The sequence below is a fragment of the Tachyglossus aculeatus genome, chromosome 4 (assembly GCF_015852505.1).
Source record: "Tachyglossus aculeatus isolate mTacAcu1 chromosome 4, mTacAcu1.pri, whole genome shotgun sequence".
NCBI classification, from domain to species: domain Eukaryota; kingdom Metazoa; phylum Chordata; class Mammalia; order Monotremata; family Tachyglossidae; genus Tachyglossus; species Tachyglossus aculeatus.
Window position 1 is genome coordinate 79,301,130 of NC_052069.1, and position 20,951 is coordinate 79,322,080.

Here is a 20,951-nt window from a genome sequence, read left to right on the forward strand (position 1 = left end):
GATAGTTCCAGTGAAAAAAATACATTCAAAAGGCACCCATGTTTCATTCAGACACAGTAAAAAAAAAAAAAATATCCTTTGGTTGACTTGTGAGTTGTTAGAGTGCGTTGAACACATTATTTGACAGGTATGTTCCATTGCACCTGCAGCCATTTTGTTGCTTGGAAGAGATTTGCAGAAAGAACAGTTCTTAATAGGTAACATATCACTGTTTGTCCCAGCCAAAATGGTTTACTCTTAGTTTAGACCATGATCTCTCATTTTTCAAATGATTACTCGTATCTTAAATAACAAGAGCAAAAGATGTGGCAATTGAATGCTCTGGTATCATCACAATGAAGTTGTTTATCTCCTGAATTTCATCATTATTTCTTTAGAGCCAAATTAGATAATCTAATGACTTCGTAGAAAAGGCATGGGTCTCAAAGTCAGAAAGACCTGGATTCCAATCCTGGCTCTGCCACTTGTCTATGTGTGACCTTGGGCAAGTCACTTCACTTTTCTGTGCCTCAGTTACCACATCTGTGAAACAGGGATTAAAGCGGTGAGCCCAACTGGGACACAGATTGTGTCCTACCTGATTATGCTTTGCACATAGTAAGCACTTAATAAATGCCATTATTATTAGCTTGTATCTTAACCAGCACTTAGTACAGTGCTGGCCAAATAGTAAATGGTTAACAAATGCCATTATATATATATATATATATATGTATATATATATATATATATATATACATATATATATATATATATAATTTGTTTAAACAACTTAATCCTTTACACAGATTTTTAGTTCATCTCCTTCTGAATGTTTCAAATATAATAATAATAATAGTAATAATAATAATGATGGCATTTGTTAAGCACTTACTATGTGCAAAGCACTGTTCTAAGTGCTGAGAGGGATACAAGGTGATCAGGCTGTCCCACGTGGGGCTCACAGTCTTCATCCCCATTTTACAGATGAGGGAACTGAGGCCCAGAGAAGTTAAGCGACTTGCCCAAGGTCACACAGCAGACATGTGGTGGAGGCAGGATTCAAACCCGTGACCTCTGACTCCAAAGCCTGGGCTCTTTCCACTGAGCCACGCTGCTTCTCTAGCCCATCAGTGTGAAAACATGATCTGGTGAATGATTAAGTGAACTCCAGTATTCCCGGTTATTATCACAGCCAGTTGTGCTTGTCTTTAAAAAATAACTACCATGAATGTATTTCATATTTTTAGTTCTACAGGTTAAAACTTTACTATTATTACTCCCATTTTATGGTTGAGGAAACTAAAGCATAGAGAATTAAAATCACTTGCTAAAGGCTAAATATAGGCCAGGAACAGTGTGAGGCTGAAATTAAAAATAAATTAATAAAAACACCCTTTAAAAAAAAGCTAATATTTTTTCCTTGAAATAGAGATAGCCAAATGATTCATTCAGTTTAAAAATGAATCATAAAAGTAGTTTCTTTAAAAAAAGACTTTGACTTTTGCATAGATAGTTCAAGTTATTGTTTAGATTTTAGTTGGCATACCTAGGCCTAGGTAAAAGATAAAAAGTTTGTCACTTAGCAGTCCAACTTGTACTGTCAAAATATTTTTTAAATATTTTGTAGATTATAGTTATGGTATTTGTTAAGTGCTTACTGCATGCCAGGTACCATACTAAACGCTGGAATAAATACAAGCCAATCAGGGTAGACGCAGTTCATGTCCAACGTGGGGCTCGCAATTTTAATCCTCATTTTCAGATGAAGTAACTGAGTCACAGAGAAGTTAACTAACTTGCCCATGGTCACATAGCAGACAAGTGGCAGAGACAGGATTATAACCCATCCACTAGGCCATGCTGCTTCATATATGGTGACTTGTTGCCTTAGTTTTTGAAAAAAATATTTCAATGGTCCTTATATCTGAACTGAACAATCAATTTTGTGGTATACTTTTTAAAATTCTGAATTCCTGCCTGTTCAAAATCCAGCAGCCTGTGCCTCCTCTCTCTCCCACCGGCAAAAGCAGTTTTTTACAAGCAAACATCCTTTCACAGTATCCATATTTGTGGCCAAATTTGGGGCAGTATGAAATCTTGTCATTTACTTTAACATTCTGCCCCTAACAGTTTTCAGATATCATTTTTGCCAAATATTAAAAATTTAATTTAAAACTATTAAGTTGGTCAACAAAGATTTAGGCCAATATGCAGGAACATATTTCTCATCATCTGAGTAAGCTTCTATGACTTACAACAGTTCACAAAATCGTATTGCTTTGGGTAAATGAAATTGGTAGAATCTGTTAACCTTCCTTTTTTTGTTTCAAATCAATATCTTTTAGACTGTGAGCCCACTGTTGGATAGGGACTGTCTCTATATGTTGCCAACTTGTACTTCCCAAGCACTTAGTACAGTGCTCTGCACACAGTAAGCGCTCAATAAATATGATTGATGATGATGAATATCCAAAATTAATCTAAACTTAATTTTGGATTTGTCAACCGAATTAAAGGAATAGTGTAGAGCCCCTTGTCAGAAGGTTCAGTGTGGCCCAGTGGAAAGAGCACAGGTCTGGGAAATAGAAGACCTGGGTTCTAATCCTGACTCTGTCTCTAATAATAATAATAATAATAATAATAATTGCATTTATTAAGCACTTACTATGTGCCAAGCACTGTTCTAAGGGCTGGGGTAGATACAATAATAATAAGAAGAAGAAGAAGAAGAATGATGGCATTTGTTAAGTGCTTACTATGTGTGAAGCACTGTTCTAAGCACTGGAAGGTAGTCAGGTTGTCCCTCGTGGGGCTCACAGTCCTAATCCCCATTTTACATATGAGGTAATTGAGGCACAAAGAAGTCAAGTGACTTGCCCAATGTCACACAGCAGACAAGTGGCAGAACAGGGATTAGAACCCATGTCCTCTGACTCCCAAACCTGTAATCTTTCCATTAGGCTATGCTGCTTCTCGCCTACTATGTGACCTTGGGCACATCATTTAACTTCTCTGGGCCTCAATTTCCTTATCTGTAAATAGGGATTCACTCACTACCTGTTCTCCTTCCTATTTTGTGTGAGCCCCATGTGGGAAAGGGACTGTGTCTGACCTGATTATTTTGCATCTTCCCCAGTGTATAGGGACCCTGCTTGGCATGTGGCAAGCAGTTAACAAATACCACAATTATCATCATCATTAATATTATTATTATTATTTATTAAATTATAGAGGGAGGGGTACAGAGAGAGAAGAGGAAAAGGGGTGCAGAAATGTGCCTCAGTTACTTCATCTGTTAAAATGGGGTTTAAGACTGTGAGCCCCATATGGAACATGGACTGTGTCTAACCTGATTTGATCTACCTACCCCAGAGCTTAGTTCAGTGTCCGGCACATAGTAAACATGTAACAAATACCACTGAGAGAGGTGAGAGCAGAGGGAACTAGTGTGGAAGAAAAATAGAGGAAGAGAGGATACACAATCCACTCTCCACTTACTGTCTACTTCCCTGAGGGGAAACAACAGCAACCTTATGGACCCAGCCCACGGGGACGAGTTGAGCAAGTGGCAGGTGGGATCAGGAGAGGATGCCCACCTCGGCTGAACTGGCCTCTGCCGGGGCAGTTGATACAAGGCCATAGCTTTATCCACACAACTTCCCTCTGGTTTTAGAGGAGAAAATGGGTACAAAGGGAGAAGTCATTTTCTTGGGGTCACCCAGCAGGTCAGTAAAGCTGGGATTAGAACCACTTCCTGATCTTGACCCTTTTCACGAGATGATATTGCTCTAACTAGTCACCACACCCTCACATTCCTATTGTAAATTGGGGTTGGGAGGATTTTACCAAGAGTTTAACAGATACTGAATGGGCTAAGTGGTGTGAAGGCAGCTTGGTGGGTCCAGCCATCTTCTCCCTCTGATTGAGCCCCCTTTTTCCTCTCCTCCTCACCATCCCTCCCGCCCTACCTCCTTCTCCTCCCCACAGCACCTGTATATATGTTTGTACAGATTTATTACTCTATTTTACTTGTACATATTTACTATTCTATCAGCACGTGCTTCCCATCCTACCTACCCCTCAACGTCCCTCATCAGCCCGTGCCCCACTTCTTGCCCACCCCTCCACCGGCCCCTCAAATTCCCCCTCCCCAGCCCGCCCCTCAACGTCACCCCCAGCCCTTCGATGCCCCTCATCAACACGTGCTCCCCGTTCTGTCCGACCTCCAACGTCTCCCCCAGCCCCACAACGCCCATCAGCCCATGCCCCCTGTCCTGCCCGCCCTCCACCCTTCCTTCAACGTCCCCCTCCCCAACCAACCCTCCGCCCATCCCTCATTCATTCATTCAATAATATTTAATGAGCGCTTACTGTGTGCAGAGCACTGTACTAAGCGCTTACCGTCGAACAACCCATCAGCACGTGCTCCCCATCTTACCCGCCCCTCAACGTCGCCCCCAGCTTCCCAACGTCCCTCATCAGCCCGTGCCCCCCTTCTTGCCCACCCCTCTACCGGCCCCTCAACGTCCCCCTCCCCAGACCAACCCTCCACCCGTCCCTCATTCATTCATTCAACTGTATTTCATTCATTCATTCAATCGTATTTATTGAGCGCTTGCTGTGTGCAGAGCACTGTACTAAGCACTTGGGAAGTACAAGTTGGCAACATATGGAGACGGTCCCTACTAAACAGCGGGCTCACAGTCTACAAGGGGAAGACAGACAACAAAACAAAACATATTAACAAAATAAAATAAATAGAATAGTAAATATGTACAAGTAAAATAGAGTAATAAATCTGTACCAACATATATACAGGTGCTGTGGGGAGGGGAAGGAGGTAGGCCTGGGGGGATGAAGAAAGGAAGGAGGGGGCTCAGTCTGGGAAGGCCTCCTGGAGGAGGTGAGCTCTCAGTAGGGCTTTGAAGGGATTTAATAATAGTAATAATCAATCAATCAATCATAATAATGATGGCATTTATTAAGCACTTACTATGTGCAAAGCACTGTTCTAAGCGCTAGGGGGAGAAAAGGTGATCAGGTTGTCCCACGGGGGGCTCCCAATCAATCCCCATTATACAGATGAGGGAACTGAGGCACAGAGAAGTGAAGTAACTTGCCCAAAGTCACACAGCTGACAATTGGCGGAGCTGGGATTCGAACCCATGACCATTGTCTCCAAAGCCCAGGCTCTTTCCACTGAGCCACGCTGCTTCTCTCTGAGTGCTTACTGTGTGCAGAGCACTGGACTAGCCCCTTCCTTCCTCTCCCCCTCGTCCCCCTCTCCACCCCCCCACCTTACCTCCTTCCCTTCCCCACAGCACCTGTAGATATGTATGTATGTTTGTACATATTTATTACTCTATTTATTTATTTATTTATTTTACTTGTACATATCTATTCTATTTATTTTATTTTGTTAGTATGTTTGGTTTTGTTCTCTGTCTCCCCCTTCTAGACTGTGAGCCCACTGTTGGGTAGGGACTGTCTCTATATGTTGCCAATCTGTACTTCCCAAGCTCTTAGTACAGTGCTCTGCACATAGTAAGCGCTCAGTAAATACGATTGATGATGGAGTAAGCGCTTACCGTCGAACTCCCCATCAGCACGTGCTCCCCATCCTACCCGCCCCTCAACGTCCCACATCAGCCCGTGCCCCCCTTGTTGCCCACCCCTCCACCGGTCCCTCAACGTCCCCCTCCGCCCGTCTCCCTCGACCCCTCCTCACCAGCAGGTGCTCCCCGCCCTGCCCACCGCCCAAGGTGGCCCCCGGCCCCTAGGCCCCTCATCCTCCCGTGCCCCCCCACCTGCCCGCCCCTTGGCCCCCCGGCCCCGCCCCCGAGGGAAGCAGCGTCCGGAGCAAAGGGTCCCCGGGGCGGAGCGGAGCGGCCGGGCATTGGGGTCCTTGCAGACCGAGTCCACCCACCACAGGTCCCTTCGCCCTCCGCCTGCGGGACCCTCCGGCCTCCAGGGAACCCCCTCCCAGGGACAGAGAACCCTCCGGGAGGAGACCCTTCCTAGGGAGAGAGACCCCTCCGGGACGAGACCCCTCCTAGAAGGAGACCCTCCTGGAGAAGACCCCTCTGGGGACGAGACCCCTCCTAAGAGGAGAGCCCTCCGGGAGAAAACCCCTCTGGGGAGGAGATCCCTCCTAAGGAGAGAGACCCCTCCGGTAGGAGACCCCTCCAGGCACGAGACACCTCCTGGAGGAGACCCCTCCTAGGAGGATACCTCTCCGGGAGAAGACCCCGCCAGGGACGAGACCCCTCCAAGGAGGAGAACCCTCCTAGGAGAAGACCCCTCCTGGAGGAGACACCCCCCCCCGCCCCTCGGGGACGAGACCCCTCTTAGGAAAGTCCCTTCCGGGGCCGAGACCCGTCTGGGGCCGAGACCCCTCCTAGGAGAAGACCCCTCCTGGAGGAGACCCCACTGGGGACGAGACCACTCTTAGGAGGAAACCCCTCCGGGGACGAGACCCCTCCGGGCAAGGACCCCTCCAAGGACAAGACCCCTCTGGGGACGAGACCCCTCTTAAGAGAAGACCCCTCCGGGTAGGGACCCCTCCTAGGAGGAGACCCCTCCGAGAGGAGATCCCTCTTAGGAGAAGACCCTTCGGGCCCAGACCCCTCCTAGGAGAAGACCCCTCCTGGAGGAGACCCCACTGGGGACGAGACCCCTCTTAGGAGAAGACTCCTCCGGGCAAGGACCCCTGCTGGAGGAGACCCCTCCTAGGAGGAGACCCCCCTCCGAGAGGAGACCCCTCGTAGGAGAAGACCCTCCCCCCCCACCGGGGGCCGAGACCCCTCGCAGGAGGAGAGCCCTCTGGGGCCAGAGAGCCGGCTGAGGCGATGTCGGGGCCGGGGGCGTTGCTGATCCGCGGCGGTCGGGTGGTGAACGAGGACCGGTCGGAGCAGTGGGACGTGCTCCTGGAGGGCGGCGTGGTGAAGGCGCTGGGGCCCGGCCTGCCCGTGTCCGCCCACCTGCCCAACGGCCTCAGGGTCCTCGACGCCACGGGGAAGCTCGTGCTGCCCGGGGGCATCGACACCCACACCCACATGCAGTTCCCCTTCATGGGCTCCCAGTCCATCGATGACTTCCACCAGGGAACCAAGGTACGAGCCCCTTCTCCCCGCTTCAACAACCCCTCCTCTCCCCTAACAATAATCATCATCACAATAATGCTACTAATAATAGCGATGGTATTTGTTAAGCGCTTACTATATGCGAAGCACTGTTCTAAGCGCTGGGGGGATTTAAGGTCATCAGGTTGTCCCACGTGGGGCTCACAGTCTTCATCCCCATTTGACAGATGAGAGAACTGAAGCACAGAGAAGTGAAGTGAATTGCCCAAAGTCACTAAATTGTGGGATTTTTGTTAAGCGCTTACTATGTGCCAGGCACTGTACAAAGCGCTGGGGTGGAGACAGGAAATCGGGTTGGACACAGTCCCTGCTCTGCGTGGGGCTCACAGCCTTCATTTATTCATTCATTCATTCAATCGTATTTATTGTAATAATAATAATAATAATAATAATGGTATTTGTTAAGCTCTTACTATGTGCAAAGCACTGTTCTAAGAGCTGGGGAGGTTACAAGGTGATCTGGTTGTCCCACGGGGGGCTCATAGTCTTAACCCCCATTTTACAGATGAGGTAACTGAGGCACAGAGAAATTAGGTGATTTGCCAAAAGTCACACAGTTATTGAACGCTTACTGTGTGCAGAGCACTGGACTAAGCGCTTGGGAAATACAAATCGGCAACATATGGATGACGGTTCCTACCCCACAACGGGCTCCTTCATTCATTCATTCATTCATTCATTCATTCAATCGTATTTATTGAGTGCTTACTGTGTGCAGAGCACTGTACTAAGCACTTGGGAAGTACAAGTCAGTAACATATAGAGACGGTCCCTACCCAACAACGGGCTCACAGTCTAGAAGGGGGAGACCAGGCTCACAGTTTAGAAGGCTTCATCCCCATTTTACAGATGAGGGAACTGAGGCCTGGAGAAGGGAAGTGACTTACCCGAAGCCATGCAGCAGACAAGTGGCGGACCCTCCATAATAATCATAATAATGGTATTTGCTAAGTAAGCGCTTACTAGATGCCAAGCACTGTTCTAAGCCCTGGGGTAGATACGAGGTAATCAGGTTGTCCCACGTGAGGCTCACAGATTTAGTCCCCAGGGGTAACAGAGGCACAGAGAAGTGAAGTGACATGCCCAAGGTCACACAGCTGATAAGTGGCGGAGCCGGGATTAGAACACACGACCTTTGACTCCTAAGCCCGGGCTCTTGCCACTAAGCCAGGGTGCTTCTCTCTCTCCTCCCTCCTCCTCCCCTCTCCGGTTTTCCCCTCCTCCCCTCCTCCTTCCTTCTGCTATCCTCCTCCCCACTCCCTCCCCCTACTCTCCCCTCACTCCTCCTTCTGTCATCCTTCTCCTCGCTCCCTCCTCCCTGGATCAGTCATTCATTCAATCGTATTTATTGAGTGCTTAGTGTGTGCAAAGCACTGTATAATAATAATAATGATTACATTTATTAAGCACTTACTATGTGCAAAGCACTGTTGTAAGCAATGGGGAGGTTACAAGGTGATCAGATTGTCCCACGGGGGGCTCACAGTCTTCATCCCCATTTTACAGATGAGGTAACTGAAGCCCAGAGAAGTTAAGTGACTTGCCCAAAGTCACCCATGACCTCTGATTCCAAAGCCTGTGCTCTTTCCACTGAGCCACGCTGCTTCTCTGTACTATACTAAGTGCTTGGGAGAGTACAATACAAAAACAAACATAGTAAGCTCTTAACAAATACCATCATCATCATTATAATCATCAACAGACACATCCCCTGCCCACAAGGAGCTCACAGTCTAGTGGGAGAGACAGACATTAATATACCATGAATAAATAAATATATAAATAAATTCCAGATATATGTGTATGTGCTTTGGGGATGGGAGGGAGGATGAAAGAAGGGAGCAAGTCGGGGTGACACAGAAGGGAGTGAGAGAAGAGGAGAGGAAGTTTTAGTCAGGGAAGACTTCTTGGAGATGTGCCTTCAATAGGGCTTTGAAGTGGGGGAGAGCAATTATCTGTCCGATATGAGGAGGAAGGGCATTCCAGGCCAGAGGTAGATAGAACGTGGGTGAGGTCGGTGCAAGATAGATGAGATCAGGGTACATTGAGAAGGTTAGCATTAGAGGGACAAAGTATGCGGGCTGGGTCATAGAAGGAGAGCAGTGAGGTGAGGTAGGAGGGGACAAGGTGATTGAGTGCTTTAGTGTCAATAATGAGGAGTTTTTGTTTGATGTGGAGGTGGATGGATAACCAAGGGAGTTTCTTGAGGAGTGAGGAAACACGATCAGAACATTTTTGGAAAAAAAAAAAGATCAGTACAGTAAAATGGAGTACGGACTGGGGTTGGGAGAGACAGGAGGCAGGGAGGTCAGCAAGGAGGCTCATACAGTAATCAAGGCAGGATAGGCTGCTTGCTTAATGCAGTAGCAATTTGAACAGAGAAGAAGGGGTGGATTTTGGCGATGTTGTGAAGGTAGAACTGACAGGATTTAGTGATGGCTTGAATAAATGGGTCGAATGAGAGAGAGGCGTCAAGGATAAAGCCAAGGTTATGGGCTTGTGAGACAGGAAGGATGGTGATGCCGGCAACAGTGTTGGGAAAGTCAGGTGGAGGACAATAGTGATGGCATTTGTTAAGCACTTACTACGTGCAAAGCACTGTTCTAAGTGCTGGGGAGGTTACAAGGTGATCAGGTTGTCCCACACCTGACAATAGGCAGAGTGGAATTTGAACCCATGACCTCTGACTCCAAAGCCCGTGCTGTTTCCACTGAGCCACGCTGCTTCTCCAAGGTTTGGGTGGGAAGATAAGAAGTTCAGTTTTAGCCATATTAAGTTTGAGGTGACCGAAAGACATCCAAGTAGAAATGTCACAAAAGCAGGAGGAAATGCAAGACTGCAAAAAGGGAGAGAGATCAGGGCTGGAGATGTAGATTTGGGTGTCATCAGCAGAGAGGTGAGAGTTGAAGCCATGTGAGCTAATGAGTTTTCCAAGGAAGCGGGTGTAGATGGAAAATAGAAGGGATCCCAGAGCTGAACCTTGAGAGACACCCACAGTGGAGCCGGGGAAAGCCCTCTTCCCTTCTCCCTCCTCCCCCTCCTACCTCCTCATTTCCCCCTCACCTTGCTCCATCAGGCATCAGGGATCGCTGTCTGACTAACAGTTGCTTTCCCCCTCCCCCATGAAGGTTGGAGCAGGCAGAAAGAGCCTCCCGATCCCTCCCAGACTCTCTTCCACCCCAGGGGCAGTGCTGATGTGTAGAGGTAGTGGGGAGGAGAAGCAGTGTGTCCTAGTGGAAAGAGAACAAGCCTGGGGTCAGAGGACCTTGATTCTAATCCCAGTTCTGCCAATTGCCAGCTGTGTGACGTTGGGACAAGTCAGGACAAGTCACTTCACTTCTCTGGGCCTCACTTTCCTCTTCTACAAAATGGGGATTTAGACTGTGAGCCCCATGTGAGACATGGGTCAACTTGATTAACTTGTAACTATCCCAGTGCTTACTACAGTGCCTTGCACACAGTAAGTGTTTAACAAATACCAGGAAAACAAATCAAAACAAAAACCAAAAGAACAAACAAACCTGGGATGTCACTTCACTTCTCATTGCCTCAGTTTCCCCAACTGTAGAATGGGGATTCAATATCTGTTCTCCCTCCTACTTAGATCATGCATCCCATGTGAAACAGGGACTGTGTACAACTTGATTAACTTGAATCTACCCCAGCTCTTAGAACGGTGCTTGACACATAGTAAGCACTCAACAGATATAATAATAGTAACGATTCACCCATGCTTGTACTGGCCACACATATCAGGACCATCTCTATATGTTGCCAACTTGTATTTCCCAAGGGCTTAGTACAGTGCTCTGCACACAGTAAGCGTTCAATAAATACAATTGAATGAATGAATGAATGAATGAGTCTTCGTGATTGTCCCTTTAGCATATCATTCATTCATTCATTCAATCGTATTTATTGAGCACTTACTGTGTGCAGAGCACTGTACTAAGCGCTTGGGAAGTACAAGTTGGCAACATATAGAGATGGTCCCTACCCAGTAACGGACTCACAGTCTAGAAGGGGGAGACAGACAACAAAACAAAACAATTATGTATGTTGGCCAAACAGCAAACCCAATGAAAGGAGCCTAAAGGTAAGATGGAACCTTCCACCTGGAATTCTCATTTCTCTAAATAAGCCCAATCCACTGTGGCTGGGTATCCCTCTTATAATTTTTGAAAAGTTAACTCACCCTATACCGAAAAAGAACCATTTTTGGCTTCCACAGAGTAAAATTTTAGAAAGTCACTTGCCAGAACCAGCACTTGCTGCAGCAGTTCTGCCCTTTCTTTGAGCCTTACCTTCCGGTTTCTACTAAGTGTTGCTTTGTTCTCTAAAGAAAGCAAAACAAAACAAAACAAATTACACATTTAAAACTCTCAGTGGCTTCAATACCATTTTGCAAACCTTGGTCTTTGCATCGCTCTGTAGGTATTCTCCCCAATTTGTAATGCTGAATAAATCTTGATTTTTGGCTGTTATGCTGTTTAGGAACCTGGTTCAGCCATGATTGCTAGACCTTTATAGTCTTAGGAACCAGATGGTAACCATCTTTTATACACCCATATACTTATACAATCCTCTTGATTGCTCTGAATATAGGAAGCAGTATTAGCAGTTATTGAGTAACCACTTAATGTAAACTGCACTGCCCTAAGCATCTGGGAAATTGCAAAACAGAGAAGTGACATGTTCACAGCCCACAAGGAACTTGCATTTTAATGGGGTCAACAGACAAAATGATTTATAAAGGCATTAATCATGATAATTGTACAAATAAATGAATGATTACAAAAATGGTGAGGATGTGTATAAATAATTGCACAAATGCTAGAGGGGGCTGATGGGTTTGTACACTGTAGGGTGCTAGGAATTAATTTGGGAAAGTTTATTGAAAGAATTGGGATTTTAGGGCTTTGAATTTGAGGAGCGAGTTAAGGAATAGTCAGAGAAGAGAGCAATAAGGCAGAGTGAAGAAAGTCGGAATGCTTTGAAGCCAACTGTGAGGAAGTAGCTATTGTGACATATTATTAGTTACATATCTTTAAGTTCCATTGCTTCCAGCTATTATTTATTATTAGTTAATCAATGGTAGTTATTGAGCACTGGGGAGAGAACAATACAATAGAGTTGGTATCAATCGTATTTATTGAGTGTTGAGTTTACAGAATTGGTAGACTCATTCCCTGCTCAAAAGGAGCTCACATTCTAGAGAGGGAGACAGACATTAAAATTACAGATATAAATCCTGCGGGACTAAAAGTAGGGTGAATGAATAATGGGTATAAATCCAGATGTGAGGGTGGCGCAGAATGGAGGGAGTGGGGAAATTAGGGCTTAGGCAGGGAAGGTCTTTTGGAGAAGATGTGGTCTTGATAAAGCTTTTTTAGGAGGGGACAGTGATGGTCTGTCAGATATGAAGGTGAGAATTCCATTCAATCAATCCATCAGTCATATTTACTGAGCACCTGGGAGAATTGGTAGACATATTCTCTGCCCACAAGGAGACTGAGAAGGAGTGGCTAGAGAGATAGGAGGAGAACCAGGAGAGAACAGTGTCAGTGAAGCCAAGTTCAGATTATGTTTCCAGGAGAAGGTCCACTGTGTAGAAGACACATGAAAGGTTCACTAAGATTAGGCTATTGGTTTGGGGAAGAAGAAGTTGATTGGTGATCTTAAGGCAGTTTCTGTGAAGTGAAGGGAGAGGAAGCCAGGTTGCAGATAGTTAAGGAGAGATATTCATTCATTCATTCATTCATTCATTCAATCGTATTTATTGAGCGCTTACTGTGTGCAGAGCACTATACTAAGCGCTTGGGAAGTACAAGTTGGCAACATATAGAGACGGTCCCTACCTAACAGTGGGCTCACAGTTTAGAAGGGGGAGACAGAGAACAAAACAAAACATATTAACAAAATAAAATAAATAGAATAAATATGTACAAATAAAATAAATAAATAGAGTAATAAATACATACAAACATATACATACATACAGGTGCTGTGGGGAGGGGTGGAGGTAAGGCAGGGAGAATGGAGAGGGGGAGGAGGGGGAGAGAAAGGAGGGGGCTCAGTCTGGGAAGGCCTCCTGGAGGAGGTGAGCTCTCAGTAGGGCCTTGAAGGGAGGAAGAGAGCTAGCTTGGCAGATGTGCAGAGGGAGGGCATTCCAGGCCAGGGGGATGACGTGGGCCAGGGGTCGAGGCGGGACAGGCGAGAACAAGGCACGGTGAGGAGATTAGCGGCAGAGGAGCAGAGGGTGCAGGCTGGGCTGTAGAAAGAGAGAAGGGAGGAGAGGTAGAGGGGGCAAGGTGATGGAGAGCCTTGAAGCCAAGTGTGAGGAGTTTGACATCAAGGAGGGGAAGTAGAAGCAGCTGGTATAGACAACCCGCTCAAGGAGTTTGGAGAGGAATGGCAAGAGGGAGATGGGGCGATAACTGGAGGGAGCCATGGGGTCAAGGGAGGGTTTTTTTCTAGGATAGGGGATACAAGATCATGTGTAAAAGCAGTATGGAGGAAGCCATTGGAGAGTGAACAGTTTTGAAGATGGTGATCATGGAGAGAAGGAAGGAGGGCACCACCACTATTCTTGTTCTCCCTGAGTTCCAGGATTTGATTTTTTTTCCTCCAGGCTCTCTACAAGGAACTGCCATCTGCTTGTCATCCCTCCATTACTTATAAGTCACCCCTATCGTCACCCCCATCTGTTCTGCAAAGTAGCCTGGGAAATCCACAGGGGATGGGGAGGGAATTGCAGTGGTGGATTTCACCCCACAAGCAGGAAGCCATTGCCACTTGCCTCTTGCCACTTACCGCTGACCCTGAACTAACAATCACTCAATCAATCAATCGTATTTATTGAGCACTTTCTATGTGCAAGACACTGTACTAAACTCTTGGGACTGTCACCCCTCTAGACTATGCTTGTGCACAGGGATGTGTCTACCAGCTCTGTTATTTTGTACTCTCCTGAGTGCTCAGTACAGTGCTCTGCATACAGTAACCACTCAATACCTAATAAGCACTAAACAAAGACCTTAAAAAAACCCTCTCTTCAGACTCTCCCTTCCATTTCATTAAAGCAAAATTAGGTTTCATTTTTATCTATTCTGGGACAAAGCAAAACCTGGGACCAGATGGCCATTGCATTTTAAGAGAAAATGTGTTTTTATTCTTAAGTATCTCAAAGAAGAAGCATCTTCACACAAATTGTGAGAAAGATCCACCTGGAAGAGGCTCTTTCACATGAAATGTGATGCTGGCTGATAACTGAATTGAAAGTATCTTTGTGATTTCAGGCAGCCCTGGCCGGAGGCACCACCATGATAATCGATTTTGCCATACCTCGGAAAGGCTGCTCCCTTATAGAGGCATTTGACACTTGGAGAAGCTGGGCCGACCCCAAGGTCTGCTGTGACTACTCCCTGCATGTTGCGGTTACGTGGTGGAGCGACCAGGTGAACTCACTCAAGGGCAAGGGTATTGGCATCTTCCAGGACCTAGTTCAATGAAGTGGGTGCTCAATAATTAATAGGAGATAATAATAATAATAAAATAATAATGATAACGATAATAAACCATACAAGAAGCAGCATTGTCCAGTGGATAGAGCACAGGCCTAGGAGTCAGAAGGACCTGGGTTCTAATTCCAGCTCCACCACTTCATTCATTCATTCAATTGTATTTATTGAGTGCTTACTGTGTGCAGAGCACTGTACTAAGCGCTTGGGAAGTACAAGTTGGCAACACTTGTCTGCTGTGTGATCTTGGGCAAGTCACTTCACTTCTCTGGGCCTCAGTTACCTCATCTGTAAAATGGGGATTAAGATTGTGAGCCACAAGTGGAACATGGACTATGTCCAACCCGATTTGCTTGAGTCCACCAAGGTGCTTAGTACAGTGCCTGGAACATAGTAGCGCTTAACAAATACTATTATTATTATTATTCTTAATAATAATAAATGTGATAGTTTTGCCTGGCTTGCAGTTCCCATGGGATAAGGAGTAGCAAGCATTTTTTAGGGTTTACACAATCCTCTTATTGCGATTGAGACAAATAATCTGAAATCCCTTTACAATCACATTTTCAAGACACTTTCCCTTATCTAGCCTTCTTTTCTCTGACTTTCTCTCCTTTCTATGTCACCTACTCATTTGGATCTATACCTTTAAGCAGCTGATATTCACCTCACCCTCAGCCCCAAAGAAATTATGGACATATCCATAAGTTATTTATTTATATTACTGGTTGTCTCCCACACTAGACTGAAGGCTCCTTGTTGGCAGGGAATTTGTCTACCAACTCTGTTATATTGTACTCTCCCAAGTGCTTAGTACAGTGCTCTGCACAAAGTAAGCGCTCAATAAGCTCATTGTGGGAAGGGAATGTATCCATTTATTGTTATATTCTACTCTCCCAAGTGCTTAGTACAGTGCTCTGCACACAGTAAGAGCTCAATAAATAATAATGATAGTTTTTGTTAAGCGCTTACTATGTGTTGAGCACTGTTCTAAGTGCTGGGGTAAATATGAGGTATTCAGGTTGTCCCAAGTGGGGCTCGCAGTCTCAATCCCCATTTTACAGATGAGGTAACTGAGGCACAGTGAAGTTAGGTGGCTTGCCCAAGGTCACACAGCAGACAAGTGGCAGAGCCGGGATTACAACCCACATCCTCTGACTCCCAAGGCCTTGCTCTTTCCACTGAGCCATGCTGCTTCTCTATAATAATAACTGTGGTATTTGTTAAGCGCTTACTATGTGCCAAGCACTGTACTAGGTGCCGAGGTAGATACAAGGTAATCAGGTTGTCCCGCGTGGAGTTCACAGTCTTTATCTCCATTTTTACAGATGAGGTAATGGGCACAGAGAAGTTAAGTGGCTTGCCCAAGGTCACACAGCACACAAGTGGAGGAGCTGGGATTAGAACCCACGACCTCTGACTCCCAAGCCCGTGCTCTTGCCACTAGGCTATGTTGCTTCTCTTAAATATGATTGAATGAATAAATGATTGATTGATCAATTGATTCCCTCTCACTTCCCAGTGATTCTTTAGTACCATCCTACTTCCCCGTCCCTCTCATTTTGTTCCTTTATTCATACACTTCTACCACTCACTCCATTCATTCATTCATTCAATCATATTTATTGAGTGCTTACTGTGTGCAGAGCACTGTACTAAGCACTTGGGAAGTACAAGTTGTCAACATATAGAGACAGTCCCTACCCAACAACGGGCTCACAGTCTAGAAGGGGAAGGCAGACAATAAAACGAAACCTGTGGACAGGTGTCCAGTCATCAAAACAAATAAAATTACAGTTAAATACACATCATTAACAAAATAAATAGAATAGTAAATGTGTACAAGTGAAATAAATAGAGTAATAAATCTGTACAAACATAAATACAGGTGCTGTGAGCCGTGGTGCTCACTCAAGTTACTAGTCACAGTCATCTTCCATGCCCTAAGCCCCACTTCAATCTCTCTGAATCATTTTGATCCCTTTCTCACATCTGTCTTTCTCCATCCCTACACTGATCCGTGTGGACTTCAGTATCCATGTGAAACTTGTCTACCATTGTACTCATTGTGCATTGTACTCATTCATTGTACTCTCTCAAGTTCTTACTACAATGTTCTGCACAAAGTAAGCACTCGATAAATATCATTGATTTAGTTCATTCATTCATTCATTCCTATTTATTGAGCGCTTACTGTGTGCAGAGCACTGTACTAAGCGCTTGGGAAGTACAATTTGGCAACATCTAGAGACGGTCCCTACCCAACAGCGGGCTCACAGTCTAGAAGGGGGAGACAGACAACAAGACAAAACATATTAACAAAATAAAATAAATAGAATAAATATGTACAAATAAACAGAGTAATAAATAAGTACAAACATAAATACAGGTGCTGTGGGGAGGGGAAGGAGGTAAGGCGGGGAGGAGGGGAAGGAGGGGGAGGAGGGGGCTCAGTCTGGGAAGGCTTCCTGGAGGAGGTGAGCTCTCAGTGGGGCTTTGAAGGGAATAATAAATGCCATTATTATTGTGTCGTCTGGGTGACCCGGTCGTCTGAACCTGTCGGTCCGTTCCCCTGCTTGAGGCCTCGTTAATGTGGATGTCCCTGACAACCTTTCCTCTGTCCACTTGCTATCACTTTTCAACTCCAGTGACCTCCTGATTCACCTCACTCACTCAGAAATTTGGGCACACACTTGATCTCATCATCTCTAGTCAGTACAATCTCTAACCCTACTAACTGGAAATTCCTCTATCAGACTACAACTTACTCACCTGCTCTCCCACACACAGGCACTCCCACATATCTGTCCTGTTCTCCCACAGAGACCTCTGATATTTTGAGCCCCTCCAGTCTTCTAAAGCCATCATGCCCCATTTAGTCTCCATACCCAAACTACCTTTTTTGACATGCAAATCAACCTCTTCATTGCTGCCTTCATTGCTGCCTCTGAACTCTCCTCCCTCACTCCCCTACCCCTCTGCTGATCCCATAAGCAGGGAGGCTCCATGGGTTTAGGAGTCAGAGGACCTGAGTTCTAATCCCAGCTCCACTACTTGTCTGCCGAATGACCTTGGGCAAGGCATTTAACTTCTCTGTGCCTCACATACCTCATCTGGAAAATAAGGATTAAGCCTGGGCTGTGTCCAATTTGATTATCTTGTATCTACCCCAGCACTTAGTATAGTGCAGCCATAAAAAATAATTCCTGAAAAACAGAAAACCCGCAACCCTAGATCACCTTCACAGTAATAATAATAATAATGATAATGGTATTTATTAAGTGCTGACATGTGCCAAGCACTGTTCTAAGTACTGGGGTAAGTACAAGGTAATAATAATAATAATAATAATGGCATTTATTAAGTGCTTACTATGTGCAAAGTTCTAAGCGCTGGGGAGGTTACAAGGTGATAAGGTTGTCCCATGTGGGGCTCACAGTCTTCATCCCCATTTGACAGAAGAGGTACCTGAGGCTCAGAGAAGTTAAGTAACTTGCCCAGTCACACAGCTGACAAGTGGCGGAGGTGGAATTAGAACCCTTGACCTCTGAGTCCTAAATGCAGACTCTTTCCACTAAGCCATGCTGCTTCTCTAAATAATAACATTGGTATTTGTTAAGTGCTTACTATGTGCCACACTGTTCTAAGCACTGCAGTAGATATAAGGCCATCAGGTTGTCCAACGTGGGGAGCACAGTCTTCATCCACATTTTATAGATGAGGTCACTGAGGCACAGAGAAATTAAGAGACGTGCCCAAGGTCACACAGCTGACAAGTGGCAGAGCCGGGATTAGAGCTCATGACCTCTGACTCCCAACCCCGGGGTATTGCCACTGAGTCATGCTGTTTCCTCTGCTCCTTTGCTCGAGCTATGGAGCACTGCTGGTGGAAGTCTGGACACTTGGCTGACCTCATCCTTCTTAAATTCTCCCTCACTTGCTTTCATTCTGCCCCCTCCTCCTCACCACAATACTTCTCCATCTTAATTGACTCTCATACTCATTGCCTGCATTATGAAAAGCAGTATGGGGTAATAGAATGTGGGCCTGGGAGTCAGAATGTCCTGGATTCTAATTCTGCCTCCACTAGTTGTCTGTGTGCGATCTTGGGCAAGTCACTTCACTTCTCTGTGCCTCAGTTACCTCATCTATAAAATAGGGATTGAGGCTGAGTCCGACATGGTCCAGGGGCTGTTCTGAGTCAATTTGCTTGTATCCACCCCAGCGCTTAGTGCAGTTCATGGTACATAGTAAGTGTTGCACAAATACCACAATTATTAATATTATTATTATCATTACCAGCTGTTCCAGGCATTTAACTCCCTTCTCAAATCCCCTTTCCCTCCTGTGCCTCCCATCTCTTTCCCCTAATGACCTAGTCACATCTGTATTGTCAAAATTGAAACCATCAGGCATTATCTCCCTAAAATCTCCTGCTTCTCTCAAGTCCCTCCCTCCTCCTGCACCCTCTTCAATTCTTCCAGTATTTCCAGCAGTGTCTCAAGAGATCTCTCATCTCCTCTCAAAATATATCCCCTCCACCTGCACTTCTGACCCTATCCCCTCATATCTTATTATGTCACTTGCCCCCTTTCTTCTTCCCTTCCTGAACAGCATCTTTAACCAGTCTCTTTCCAATGACTCCTTCACTGCTTTCAAGCATATTCATGTATCTCTTATCCTAAAAAAACCCTCCTTTGACCCCATGACTTCTACCAGTTATTGCTCCATCTCCCTCCTACCATTCTTCTTCAAACTTCTTGAGAGAGTTGTCTATACTCACTGTCTCCACTTCCTTTCCTCCAATTCTCCCCTAGACTCCCTCTGATCTGGTTCCGCCCCATTCACTCCAAGGAAACTGTCTTCTCTAAGGTCACCAAATCTGATGTCCTCTACTCCATTCTAATCCTTCTTGACCCCTCATCTGCCTTTGGACCACCCCCTTCTTCTTGAACCATTATCTTCCTTTGACTTGACTGAAACTGTCCTTTTCTGGTTCTCCTTTCTCGCGGACTGCCCTTTCTCAGTCTCTTTTGTATGCTCCTCCTCTGCCTCCTATCCTCTGACATTGAAGGTCCCTCAGAGTTCAATTCTGGGCCCTCTTCCATTCTTCATGTACACCTATTTCATTGGAGAACTCATTTTCTCCCATGGCTTCAACAACCATCTTAATGTGGATGGTTCCCAAATTCACTTTTCCAGCACTGACTTCTTTCCTTCTCTGCAGTCTCACATTTCCTGCTTCCTTCAGAGCATCTCTACCAGGATATCCTGCCTACACCTCAAAGTACACATGTCCGAAGCAGAATTCCTTATCTTCCCACCCAAACCATGACTGCCCTGGTCTTTCCTATCACCACTGACAATATCACTATCCTCCCAATCTCCCATGCCTTTAACCGGGACATTATCCTTCCCTCCTCTCTCTCATTTAACCCATATATTCAATCCGACACAAAAACCTTTTGGTTCAACCTTCAAAACATCAGTAAAATCCACTCTTTCTTTTCCATCCAAATTGCTAATAAGCTGATCCAAGCACTTCTCTTACCCCACCTTGACTTCTGCATCAGCCTCCTTTTGACTTCCTACCTCCTGCCTCTACTCACTGTAGTCCATACTTCACTCTGTTGCCTGGATTATTTTTCTAAAAAAGAAAAGTCAGTACATGGTTCCCTACTTCTCAATCAATCAATCAATCAATTGTATTTATTGAGCACTTACTGTGTGCAGAGCACTGTACTAAGCACTTGGGAAGTACAAATTGGCAACACATAGTACAGTGCTCCGATTATATATGTATATGTATGTATATATACACATATATGAATTGTACATATGATATCCCACTTTCCCCGCCCAGGCCCCCGCCAACTCATCCCAATCCAAACCTTCCCCACCCCTCGCATCCTTACCCCTCCCTCCTCAAGAACCACCAGTGTTTGCTCATCCATCTCCACATCAGATACTTCTTATCATTGGCTTTAAAGCAATCAGCTTGCCCCTTCCTACCTTACCTCTTTAATTTCCTACAGTCCAATCTGCACACTTCTCTTCCCTAGTGCCAACTTGCTCTCTATGCCTCAGTCTCATTTGTTTTCCCACCTTCCCCTTTCTCACATCCTTTCTCTGTCTTGGAATTAGTCATTCAGTCGATGGTATTTATTGAGTGATTACATTGTTCAGAGTACTGTACAAAGTGCTTGGAACTCCCTCCCCTTCCATATGCTTAACTACTCTATGCCTCAGTTACCTCATCTGTAAAATGGGGATTAAGACTGTGAGCCCCATGCAGGACAAGGACGGT

At 45.5% G+C, this 20,951-nt stretch overlaps 1 protein-coding gene across 1 annotated transcript in view; it reads left to right on the forward strand.

Annotated features, from left to right (window-relative positions):
* The first annotated feature begins 5,855 nt into the window (after nucleotides 1-5,855).
* The window catches only part of DPYS (dihydropyrimidinase), a 98,288-nt gene continuing 83,192 nt past the window's right edge, over nucleotides 5,856-20,951 (forward strand). Inside the window, exons 1-2 of the mRNA XM_038744496.1 lie at nucleotides 5,856-7,094; nucleotides 14,423-14,581. Of these exons, the coding sequence (XP_038600424.1) occupies nucleotides 6,831-7,094; nucleotides 14,423-14,581 (423 nt within the window). The 5' untranslated portion in view covers nucleotides 5,856-6,830. The remainder of the gene's footprint in view (nucleotides 7,095-14,422; nucleotides 14,582-20,951) is intronic.